We start from the raw sequence: 12,972 nt of genomic DNA, 5'->3' as shown, positions 1-12,972 counted from the left end.
TAAAACACGCGTGACGCAGTGTTGAGAGAGAGAGAGAGAGAGAGAGAGAGAGAGAGAGAGTAGGGTAGGGGCACATCTGAGACGGACGGACAGACGGACAGACAGACACAGCCACATGGACGCCTTACCGAGGTGTGCAGCGTGTTGCTTCTCGCCCGGTAGTTCCCGTAGCCCATGTGGTTGCATGTGCAGCGGCAGGTCCGCAGGTGCTCCTCCAGGTCGGGCGGGAGGGGCGGCAGCAGGGGGTCGAGGGGCCCCAACCCCGTCTCGGCGGTGCCGCTGCACCAGGTCGCCGACACGCTCTGCGAGGATCCTGCCCCGCGCCCGCGTCCGTCGCTCCAGGAGGGCACGCCGCGCCCATAGGCTGGCCTGGAGGGCGTGGCGCCGCACACGTCCACGCTGTGGCGGCAGCCGTGCGGGGCGGGGCAGTCGGGGCCGCAGTAGGACGCGCCCCCGTAGGCGGGAGGCGGGCACGCCTGGTGTTGATGCTGCTGTTCTTCCTTCATGCAGACGCTGCGGCTGCGGCGCATACCGGCGGCGCCCACTGGTACCTGGCCACCGCCGGCCGCCGCCGCCGCCGCCCCCGCCGCCGCTAGCCCGGCCGCCGCACCCGCCCGGCTCCTGCCATCACTCGACTTCCTCAGCTCAGCGCGATCTGAAGTTCGTGCACAAAAAAAAACACGCATGAACACAAGAGAGCGTGTAGCGCGCAGCGGAGTAATGGCCGCGACACAGACAGCCCGGCTCATCGGCTGTGGAGGCCACCCTCCCCCTGACCTTCCTCACGGCCTTGAAGGCTGCTCACCCGGCACCTTCACTGCGTCGGGGGACACCGCCCCCACAGCTAACAAACCCTTAGTTCCTCATTTACATAAATGATTCCCGTGAGAGGCAGATGGAAATTAATATTAGACCTAAAACAAGCGGCCGCCGCCCCACCGCCGCTTGGAGGGCGAGACTTACGGCGACGACCCCGACCCACAACTCACAGCTGAACGAGACCGGGCCGCGGCGGGTGACGGGCGGCCATTGTGCTGACGGACGGAGCAGTTAGGGAGAAAAGTGATCCGAGAACTGTGGCGCGGAAAATGTTGTGACGGGCGGCACCTGGACAAGACCTTGGCGGAGGGAGGGAAGGAGGGAAGGAGAAAGGGATAGAGGCGGTTGAGGGAGGAAGGGATGGATAGAAGGAGGCATAGGGAGAGGGAGGAAGGGAGGGAGGAAGTGAAGGAATGACAGGAGGGAAAGAGGTTGCGAGATAAGAAAAATGAGATGATAAGATGTTAAAACGATAAACGAAACTCGAGAAGTTAAACAGATCTAGAGACAGGCGAGGGAACCAGGCAGGCGAGGCGACCAGACCAGGTGGACGGGGGGCGAAGGGGCCGACAGGTGAGGCGCCAGACCACCCGCCCTCCACGCAGGCTAATGTTAGTAGCTGCATTATACTGTTTACAAACACAGGCGGCGCGGCGGGGCGGGCGGGGACGCGCTACGTAAATATTTTGAGGGAAGGTGTGCCGCTTCGGAGCTTATCTTTCGGCCAGCGCTGCTTCGTGCCGTGCCGGGGCCGCTCAAGATTACACATTATCACTCCCAGAACCTAGCCAGCCACCCGAGGACGCTTAGAAACACTTCCCAGCGAGAACCAATGATAAACACACCCTTCGGACCCTCCAGCCGTCCCCGCGACCTCGATGTTCTCCCTCAGTTCCTTGTCTCATGAATCTCTGAGAAATGGAAGTCTTTTTACACGGACTCGATTGCTCTCTGAAGCTACACATCTAAGCGACATGCGGAGATAAACAGAAACTTTATATCCCGTTCTTTTCCTTGTCAATCCACACAGCCCTTTCCCATGAGCCTTTAGGGAACAGAAACCGCCATTACGTTAACTCAGTCGTTCTCTGGAGCTACACAAAAAACATTTCAACACGAGAACCCACGATAAACAGACCCTTCGTGTCCCCCTCTTTTCCTTGTCAATCCACACAGACCTTTTCCATGTGCCTTTGAGGAATAGAAACCGCCATTACGTTAACTCAGTCGTTCACTGGAGCTACACACACACACACAAAAAAAAATCTCAACACGAGAACCCACGATAAACTGACCCTTCGCTGCGTCCTCCTTCCTTCCCTGCGACCTTTACCGAGTCCGTCCTAACCTTCCTCCCTTCACCACGTGGCTCGCAGGAATGAAGACCCAAATGACGTGCAATCAATCGTGTCCTGAAGCTACATAGAAAATGAATGACAGAGTGAATGCCTTTGGGCGTAAAAAGGTCATAAGAGGAACAAAATCGTGATGAATAAGAGAGAAGGCGAGTAATTGTTTGATGAGAGAGAGAGAGATCAGTTCGAAAGCTTTCCAATCCTGTTTTCCACGTTTTTGTTGGATCTCTCTCTCTCTCTCTCTCTCTCTCTCTCTCTCTCTCTCTCTCTCTCTCTGTCCCTCTCCCTCTCCCTCTCACTCACACACACACACACACACACACACACACACACACACACACACGGAGACCTGCCCTTGTTCCATTGACACTAACAAGCCGGCCAAGTTTTTTCGTCCGTTCTTTTGTTTAAGCACAAAGCGTTTTTATCCTGTCAAAATATTCCGCAGTTGTTTTTCCTTTGAATGTTCGCAGCGTTAACGAGACATTAGCCACGGCGCGGTTGTTTTAGCTCGGCCGGAGAAATATGAATGTATAATACGACAGGTGAATGTAGACAGGTAAGGACAGAAGGCTTGAATTGCAGAGAGATAGACATGAACACAGATAACTTATATAAATGGTAGAAAAAGTAATAGGACAGGTAGATGTAGATAGGGAAGAACAGAAGGGTAAATAGATAGAGGTATAGTAAAAAAATATAGAGGACATAGAGAGAACATGTATATAGATAGACAGAACACTATAGAAAGGACAGAAATAAACAGAAAGAACAGGTAAACGTAGACAGGTACAGACAAAATGGTAGATATACAGAGACATACTAATACAGAAAACATATAGAAAAGACAAATAGATAGTTAAACAGAGAAGGGTAGATATGGATTAATGTAGACAGAAACACAGATAATACATACGGAAAGACAGATAAAGATAGTGTTAAAGAAAGAAGGTTAGATTCGTCCACCAATAAACTCTATCTCTTCTTTTACTTCTTCCTCTTCCTCTTCCTCCTTCTCCTCCGTCATCCAACCCAACTCATTATCTTCCTCCTCCTCTTCCTCTATCCACCTCAAACTTTTTTCTCACTTCCTCTTACTCTCTTATTTATCCACTCCTCCTCCTCCTCCTCCTCCATTACCTTTCTCCTGAGCATAAGAATCGTGGCAATCAAGTGAAAATGGCGAATGGAGGAAAGAAGGAAGGAAAGAAACCGGAGGAAAAAACAAAAAAGAAATAAAAAAGAATTAGTGATCAAAGTGGGGTCATCACTTACGAGGGAACAAAAAAAAAAAAGAGTAAAGAAAAAAAGGAAATAAAAAAGTTTAGGTTATCGAATTAGGTCATCAGTAAGAGACAAAAAACGGGGAAAAAAAGTGGAGAGAGGAAAAAAGGGAAACAAAGGGAAAGTTTGAGGGTCAGTGAGAGAGGGAAGGAAAGGAAGAGAAGAAAGGTGTAATCGAATCATTAAGGGGGAAAGCAATGATTCTCTCTCTCTCTCTCTCTCTCTCTCTCTCTCTCTCTCTCTCTCTCTCTCTCTCTCTCTTTTTCTTCCTCTCTCTCTTCTCTTCCTTTTCTTTTTCTTCTTTCTCTCTCTCTCTCTCTCTCTCTCTCTCTCTCTCTCTCTCTCTCTCTCTCTCTCTCTCTCTCTCTCTCTCTCTTACATTTCTTCCTCTCCCTTTCATTTGCTTCCTCTTCCTTTTTCTCTTCGATTTCTTTTCCTGTTATTTTTTTCCTTCCCTCTCTCTCTCTCTCTCTCTCTCTCTCTCTCTCTCTCTCTCTCTCTCTCTCTTTTTCTCTCCTCTTTCTTTTTCTTCCTTTCTCTTTTTTCTCTCTCTCTCTCTCTCTCTCTCTCTCTCTCTCTCAGATTCATCGCCGGGTGTGAGATAAGAGGCGGCGTTTTGCTCCTCCCTTAACTTCTCTCTCTGTGATCAATGAGCCGCGTGTCTGAGGAGGAAAAAGTCGATCAGAGCCACCAACGTCACCCGCTCCACTTCCTCTTCCTAGTCCTCTTTTTTCCTCTTCTTTTATCTCTTCGTCTTGTGTTTTTCTTCCTCCTTTCCCTCATTAAGTTTTTCCATTCCTTATTTTCTCTTTTTGTTCTGTGTTTAATTTCATCTTTTTTTGTACTTTAACGTCTCCTTTTTGTGTTCTTGTTTATCTTGTTCTTGGTCCTTCTTGGTCTCTTCGCCTCCTCCTTTTTCTCTTTGTTTCTTTTGACCTTGATGTTCCTCTGTTTTACCTTTTGCTTCTTCTCGCTCTTCTTCTTGTTTTCTTCGTTCATGTTCTTTTATTCATCTTCTTTCTTACTCTTCATGATGTTGTTTTTCTTATCGTTTCAGTTCTTCCATTATCTTCTTCTCTATCATCTTTTTCTTCGTCCATTTAATCTGCTTTTACTTCTCCTCCTCTTCTCGTATATATTTTTCTCCTCCTCCTCTTTCTCCTCCTAATACCATACCCTCACCCTTCACCAATAAACACAACATCAACAATAACAACAACAACAACAACCCCAGCTAAACACAACCCAATTTAAAGACAGGTAAAACAAAAGCAAAAGAAACAACAACAACTACAAGGGGCGTTCCGGGATCTTATCAGCAGGTATTCACGGCTCACGGAAACAGGTGAATAATGAATCCCGACTCACCTTCAGGTACACACTCACCTGAGGCCACAATGGAGGAGGAGGAGGAGGAGGAGGAGGAGGGGGAGGAGGAGGAGGTATAATGTGAGTTCAGTGGAAGATGGGCGTCTTGAATAATTATGAAGAAGGAGGAGGAGGAAGAGGAAGTTTAAGAAGAAGACGGTGGAGAAGGAAAAGGATGAGGAAGAGGAGGAGGAAGAGGATGCTTACAGAAAAAAAAACCCGAGAAGAATGAGGAAGATAAAGTAGAGGAAGAAAAGGAGAAGGAGGAGGATAAGGAAGAGGAAGAGAAGAAGAAGGAGGAGAAGAAGAAGACATACAGAAAAAAACGAGGATGATGAGGAAGAAAAAGTAGAGGAAGAGGATGAGGATGAGGACGAGGAATAGGAGGAGGAAGAGGAGGAAGAGGGTGCTGGTAGTTGAGAATATGAAGCTTAATTATGAGCTCAAATAAACAAGAAAACGTAAGAACAAAAACTTTAAAGGGAGACAATAAATTTTCTCAAGGACATTTTTTTACTCACTCACACACGGATACAATCATGGTAAGGAAGGAGGTAGAGGAGAAGGGGCAGAGGAGGAGGAGGAGGAGGAGGAGGAGGAGGAGGAGGAGGAGGAGGAGGAGGAGGAGGAGGAGCAGGGAAAGAGAGATGGTTTAAACAAGAGGAAGAGAAAGAAAGAATAGAAAGAGAAAGTTAAAAGTAAAAAGAGAAGGAGAAGGGGGAGGAGGAGGAGGAAGAGGAGGACGAGAAACTGGAGTGATAAATTAAACGAAAGTGCAGGATAAAAGGGAGAAGAAAGAGAAGAAAGACGGAGGAGAAGTAAGAAGAAAAACACAAAAATAAAATGAAATAGGAAAAGGAGGAGGAGGAGGAGGAGGAGAAGAAAAAGAAGCAGGCGAAAAAAATCAAACGGAAGTGAGGGAGAAAATAAAAATAAAAGCAAGAGGAGGAAGAGGAGGAAGAGGGGGAGAGAGAGAGAGACGAAGAGAGGGAGGGGGGGAGAGAAAAAAGTAGAGAGAGGGAGAGAAATTCCTCTTCCATTGGTTATCGAAAGACAAAACGTTTTTCGACGGGAAGGGAAGAGATTAATTCCTGCCAAAAGCTTGACTGTAATTGGGGATTTACGAGCACTTTTTTTCCCTTCGTTTTTTACCATCTGTTCCGGGTTGAGGACGAGGAGGAGGAGGAGAAGGAAGAACAAGAAGAAGAGGAGGAGGAGGGTAAAAGAAGGAGTGGTGGAACAGAAAACGAAGCCAAATCAGGAAGACACATAAAGCAGTTTGTGTGATTTAGGATGGAGAGAAAGAAAGAGAAAGAGAGAGGGAGAGAAAACAGGACAGGTGGAGAGGCGGACAAGTGCAGAGGGGGCGGAGAAGAGGAGAGAGAGAGATAGAGTGAGAGAGCATTCCAACGAAGAGTCAGGGAAATAAAGGAGAACGCAGCGTGGTGAAGAGAAAGAACACGAGAGAGAGGGAGGAAACACTGTGAGAATATGTCAGCTGAAGAATTATTGAGGGACATGACTGCTGGCTCGGCGGAGAGGTGAAGAGGGAGAAAATTTGTTCAACGGAAGGAGCGCCGCAGAAAAAGAGGACCATGAAAAAGGAGGGAGAACGTGACATGGTTAAGAGAACGAGCGTGAGGGGGAATGTGAGAACGTGTCAGGTGAGGAATTAATGGGGAACACGACGTCTGGGATGGCGGACAAGCGAAGGGGGCGGACAGGCGAAGGGGGAGGACAGGCGAAGGGGGAGAACACTACTTTGTCGAGCTGAGGGTTTGAAGAGAGAGAGAGAGGCCGTGACATAACTGAGTAAAAAGAAGGAGAAGGAGATGTTAAAGAAGACAAAGACGAAGACGAAGAAAAAATAGAAGAAAAAGAGACCGTGACATAACTAACTAAAGAAGAAGAAGGATTAAAAGAAGAAGCGAGACGAAGATGAAGACGTAAACAAAGAAGAAGAGAAGAAAAAGACAAAAAGAAGAAGATGAATAAGTAAACGAAGAAAAAAAAAACCCGAAGCAAAAGAAGAATAAACGAAAATAAAAAAGCAGTTTATAGGAAACGTAATGATTTAGTGGAGTGTTTGCGTAACGAACATGAATGGTGGAGATCGAGGGAGAGGGAGAAAATGCATCCAAATTAGATCTTGTGGAATAAAGGAGAACATTGTTACACGCTGAAGTGAAAATCAAAGAGAAAGAAAGAAAACAAAACATGCCGTGGTTGAGTGTATATGTGTGTTCTGAGGTCTTGAGGAGGAACGCTTGTGGAAAGAACAGGAAATAACATAGTGGAGAATTACACTAAGAATATACTGGAATGATATAGAGGATTCATGATTTAGAGAACAACTTTCATATCGAACTATAGCAGTAGGAGAAAGCACGAAAAGAAATAACTAAAATAAAATAAATAAAACAGGACTAAAAAATAAAAGGAAGAAAATAAGAAAAGGCAAAAAAACAAAGGCATCCAACACCAATTTCCTCTTTCCCTCCTCCTTCTCTTTCTCCTTTATTTCTGTCTCTCTCTCTCTCTCTCTCTCTCTCTCTCTCTCACTTCCTGGTTCCCCTCCTCCTTGTCTTCTTCCTCTCCCCTTTTTTTTACTTCCGTTTTCCCCTCCTCCTCCTCCTCCTCCTCCTCCTCCTCCTCCTCCTCCTCCTCCTCCTCCTCGTTCGTGCTTGTGTCCAATTCCTCGTTCTCGGCCTCCAAATAGAATGTTACACCTTCAATTTCTGAGACGATAGAAGCCCCGCGCTCGAGATGGAGGAAGGAGGAAGAGGAAGAGGAGGAGGAGGAGGAGGAGGAGGAGGAGGAAGAAAAAGTAGAGAAACAGATGAGAAAAAGAAGAAGAATGGAGTTTAAAGAAAAAAATATATCATACTACTTAAGCTTCTTCTTCTACTAGTACTACTACAACAACTACTACTACTACTACTACTACGATATTAATGTAAAGGTAAACAATAATTAATTTCGCCTAAGCAGAGGACTTACTGCTTCGGTCTCTGCGGACTTTCTACGAACGGAATGAACTCAATTAACCACAATGATACTCCTCTCCCTTCCCTCCCTCTCTCTCTCTCTCTCTCTCTCTCTCTCTCTCTCTCAGCAGGCAAAAGGCAGAGACGCAGGTTAATGGGAGGCAAAGAGGCTGGTGAGTAATTTCCTGTTTGACGTCTTAGTGGGTCTTCGGGCGAGGACGAAATGAAGCGGACGAGACGGAGACGGGAAATGAGCACAGGAAGAAGCCTTGGGCGGGATGCAACACAGACGGAAAATGAACGTGTAAGAGGAAGTGAATGATGGCGTACAAGAATAAGCCGTGCAAGGATATGAAATTGGAAGGAAAATGAATGTGCATGATACTGAAATATTGTTACGTACGTGCGAAAGAAGTTGTAATATAATAATGAACAGGAAGGAGTCTTGAAGGAGAACGCGATACAAGACGAAAAATGAACGTGACTGAAAAAGTGAAATGTAGTGATGCTCGGGAATGAAGGAAAATGAACATGTATGAGAAAATGAAATAGTATAGTGATGTACAGGAAGAAACAGTACAAGAAGATGAGGGAAGGAAAATGAACATGTATGAGAAAATGAAATAGTATAGTGATGTACAGGAAGAAACAATACAAGAAGATGAGGGAAGGATAATGAACATGCTTAAGAAAATGTAGTATATATAAAGATGAACAAGAAGGAGCAGAAGAACATGAAGGAAATATAATAAAAGACAGAAAAAAGGCTTGCAAAGAAAATATGAAAGAAAGGAAATAAACACGTGGAAAATAAAATACGAGTTTGCACACATTACGAAACACAAATACAAAAGAGTGCACAAGTTTGCTACAAATGAAACTAAAAACTGAAACCATTCCAACAATCTGCCCATTTTACGAACATAAATAATGCCTGATATACACATTTCATACAGATAAACATAAAATTGAGAACGTACTGACTTACACACAGAAGAATACCACAAGAATATAAAGGAATAATAAAAGGATAAGCAAAAAACACACAAAAAATATACAAGAACATAAGAACACACAAAAAATACAAAACAACAACACAGGAAATGCGAGTTCAAAACAACACCCATAAAACAAAACATTCCAGTCATTAACACATTTCGCGAACTCGTAATACACAACCGATCATTTTAAAGTTTTGAGAGTGGCGGAAGGGTCACGCTGAAGGCCGCCGTGCATAAGTGAAGCGTCGTACACTGGATGGCCCCGTTTATGTGCTTGCTTCGTCATGTGACCGCGGCGCCAAAGGTCAGGGATGAAAGGGAAATGGTGATGAAAAATTGTGGAACCTGAAATGCGATGAATAAGAGAACGCGACAAGGGACGGACGCGGGAAGGGATTGTCGCCGTGTAATTTGAGTGTGTTTTAGCTGTTTGATTTTATTCTTTGGAGTTTGATTTCAGTATTTTCTTTTACGTCTTTCTTGCACATAAATAAAGACACACAAGCATACTTACAATACGTAAAGCTTAATTTATAGTTTTTTGTTTTATTTCATAGTTTGATTTAAGTTTTTACCCAATTTAAGTATACAAAAAGACAGGCTGGCAAACATACTTATAATATTCGCATCTTAATTTCCAGTATTTTCTTCCTTAATCTGGTAGCAACGATGGGGGAAATTCGTGTCTCTACCGTGTACCAGCGACGGACTAAATTTGTGGCTTTACCGTGTACCAGCGACGGGCCAAATTTGTTGCTTTACCGTGTACCAGGGACGGGCCAAATTTTTGCCATGATATAAACCCCCAAAAATAGATGATGCATAAACTGATCACAAATGCGTTGATATATATTATGAAATGGTTTGCGGGAGTGATAATTATTTCTCATTTTTCTTGCTTGGAGGGGCCTTTAAGAAACATGATCCCTGCAGCTACCGGATTAAACAAGATTTGTGCACAGATACAGAAAGACAAACAGACAAGCACACACGTAGACAGACAAATAGACCCACACAGAGACACACACGCCCCCACACACTAATACTCCGGCACCTCTCCAGCAACCACCTTCACATACTCACTCCTTCTCCCACCCTCTCTTTTCCCCTCCCTTCGACCAGTCCCGTTCTACCCCAACCCACGAGAAACTTGAGTTATCTGGGTCGTCAATATTTCTACTTGGCTAAGACTTCTCAACAACTTCAGTCTGGCGGCTTGAAACATAGACTTTACCTTGAAAACTTGGGCGTCAGAAGTTGGGCCCCAAAAAGAATAAGGGTAGAGGAAGGAATGCATGAACTGTAACTAGATATGTGTAAAAGAAAATGGAGGTGCAGATTGTAATAGAACGATAACTACATGAAAAAATATAACTTAATAAACAATGCCAAAAAATGAAAACAGTAGAGTAATAGGAGAGAAAGAAACGTAAGAAATAAAGCTAAGAGTCAATAAAAGAAAAAAAAATAAATAGAGATTAGCATACGAACTTAACTCCCCCCCAAAAAAAATAAGGCCAAAAAATAAGGTGCAAAATATATCAGCGCCAGAAGGTAACACGAAAACATAAAAGAGAAAAACGGTGAAAGATCCGCTGTTTTATCTCTTTTTCTAAGCTGGTCCGTTGTCCTTTGATCCTCGGGCTGCCGGATGGACGGACGGACGGACGGACGGTTACACGAGCGGACTCACGGACAAGAAAAATGGGAATAAAAATTGGATCGAGTTTATCTTGGAAAATATTGCAAAGAGTCTCATAAATGGAAACGATGACGCAAGGCTTTTGTGAGCAGAGCAGAGTGGGAACTTATTATTATTATTATTATTATTATTATTATTGTAGTTATTAGTCACCATTATCACTAACATTACCTTTAGTAGTAGTAGTAGTAGTAGTGGTAGTAGTAGTAGTAGAAGTAGCAGTCATAGTAGTAGTAGTAGTCGTAGTAGTAGTAGTAGTAGTAGTAGTAGTAGTAGTAGTAGTTGAAGTAGTAGTAGTAGTAGAAACAGAAGAAGTAGTAGTAGTAACGTTTTGCAGTTATCATTTTCTATAATTTATTCACATACGAAAGGACAACAAAACTAACTAATAATGAAAAACGAGAAAATAATGATCAAATCCACGTTTCCTTCACCATCAATTACGCTCCCCGCACAAATAAACCCGCGCGGGGCAATAACTGCGCCGAACACCCACCCAGCGCTGCTTCTTCCGCGGCCATGACTCACACACGGGGCGGCGGTAACTCATGAGATTCAGACTCCAATGACCGATATCAATTAATGCTCACGATATACTCTCATTATCCTGTCCCATAAATTTTCATTCGCACAAAATTAATCCCGAGAACAACAACGCCATTAATCAAGACTCCTAGAAGCGGAAAAAAGGGAAGCGGGGTGAGGAAAAAATGAAGATGGAATGACCCTGACCCGCGCATCAACAAAGAAATAGATGATAATAATAGTAATAATGATGAAAAAATAAAGATAATTGACGTGGTCCACCCGAAATTGACCTTTCTTCCGACCTCTCATTTTTCTTTTATTCGGAACAGCATCTAGCGTTTTTTTTTTATTTTTGTTTTCTGCCCTTGAACTGCCTCCCTTGCTGCAAAAAAAAAGAAGAAAAATAATGGGAAAATAATAAACGAAAATCGACTACCATTGCAAAAAAAAAAAAAAAAAAGTGAAGAAAAAGGTAAAAAAAAAGAGGGTTATCACGCTAAATCCAGGTGAGTTTCGTTTCCTCACCTGCACTGCGGCGGCGACAGGTGTGTTATTAGTCTTAGCACGCACCTGGGAAACAAATAATGAATGGGGAAACTATGGTACCTCTCTCTCTCTCTCTCTCTCTCTCTCTCACTTCCTACGTCTCCTACCTCCATTACATCCCTCATTTCCTACTTCCTCTCACATCTTCTTTTCTTCCTTTCCTCCCCTTGCCTTCCTTCCTCCTCCCTTCCTCTCCCCCATTCCCACCTCCTCGCCCCCTCCTTCCTTGCCCTTTCAAACCCCCTTCCTCTCCTCCCGCCTCCCTTCTCGTGGTGAGTGATGGGTCTCTCAGTCATTCGAGGGGCGACTCACAACTCTGATTCCCTCCCATCACGGAGAAAGTCGCGGCCGTTTACGAGTTATTTCCTTCAGGCTCAAGGCAAACAAACACTCCTCGCCCCCCATACTCAATTATTTCTACTTTTATCACTTTTGTTCACTTGTACTCTATTCTTATCCCATTCGTACATTACCTCTAACCTCCCATACCCTATTTTTCTAATTCTTTATGCTCTACTTTTTATTTCACTTTTTAAACCATTCACCATAGACTATTATTTTCCCCTCTCCTTTTTTTTAAGACTCCCATACAAAACTTTCATCCCTTACAGGCAAAAAAATTAAGTGCACACAAAGACCCTTTTGCTAACGGAGAAAAAAGAAGTGAAAGAATGAACTGTGAATAAAAAAAAAGTTTACCCTAACCTGCATTACTCCGTACAAACAAAAGAACAATGAAAACAAGAAGAAAGAGAAGAGAGAGAGACTGACCTTTTACAGCCGATGAAAAAGTTACGAAGTTTACAATGCGGAGGAAAATAGAGAAAGAACGGGATGAAAAGGAGAAGAAAAACTAATTATAACCTTTTCACAGCTCGGGAAAAACAGACAATGAAAAAAAAAAAAAAAGGAGGCGGGAATATTTTTGCTGAGGGTGAAAAGGATATTAAGTTTACTATGTGGTAGGAAATAGAGAAAAAAAACCCGGGATGAAAAGGAAAAAAATGATTATAGCTTTCATATCTCGGGAAAAACAAACAGTTAAGAAAATGGAAAGAAAAGGAGGCGGGGATATTTTTGCTGAGGGTGAAAAGGATAATAAGTTTACTATGTGGTAGGAAATAGAGAAAAAAAAAAAAACCGGGATGAAAAGGAAAAAAAATGATTTTTTTTTTTTTTTTTACAGCAAAGGAGACAGCTCAAGGGCACAAAAAAGTAAACATTAATAAAAAAAAAAAAAGCCCGCTACTCGCTGCTCCTAAAAAGAATCCAAAGAGGTGGCCGAAAGATAAGTCAGTTTCGGGAGGAGAGGTGTCCTGATACCCTCCTCTTGAAAGAGTTCAAGTCGTAGGCAGGAGGAAATACAGATGAAGGAAGATTGT

General features: G+C 43.8%; 1 protein-coding gene across 1 annotated transcript in view; it reads right to left on the bottom strand.

Moving 5' to 3' along the window:
- The window catches only part of LOC126998156 (dipeptidase 1-like), a 63,485-nt gene extending 62,805 nt beyond the window's left edge, over window positions 1-680 (bottom strand). Inside the window, exon 1 of the mRNA XM_050859591.1 lies at window positions 129-680. Coding sequence (XP_050715548.1) covers window positions 129-530 — 402 coding nt within the window. The 5' untranslated portion in view covers window positions 531-680. The remainder of the gene's footprint in view (window positions 1-128) is intronic.
- Between the last annotated feature and the right edge of the window lie 12,292 nt (window positions 681-12,972).

The sequence above is a fragment of the Eriocheir sinensis genome, chromosome 13, assembly GCF_024679095.1.
Source record: "Eriocheir sinensis breed Jianghai 21 chromosome 13, ASM2467909v1, whole genome shotgun sequence".
Classification (NCBI taxonomy): Eukaryota; Metazoa; Arthropoda; class Malacostraca; order Decapoda; family Varunidae; genus Eriocheir; species Eriocheir sinensis.
Note: the sequence above shows the minus strand (reverse complement) of the source record. Positions and strands in the feature narration are given on the sequence as shown.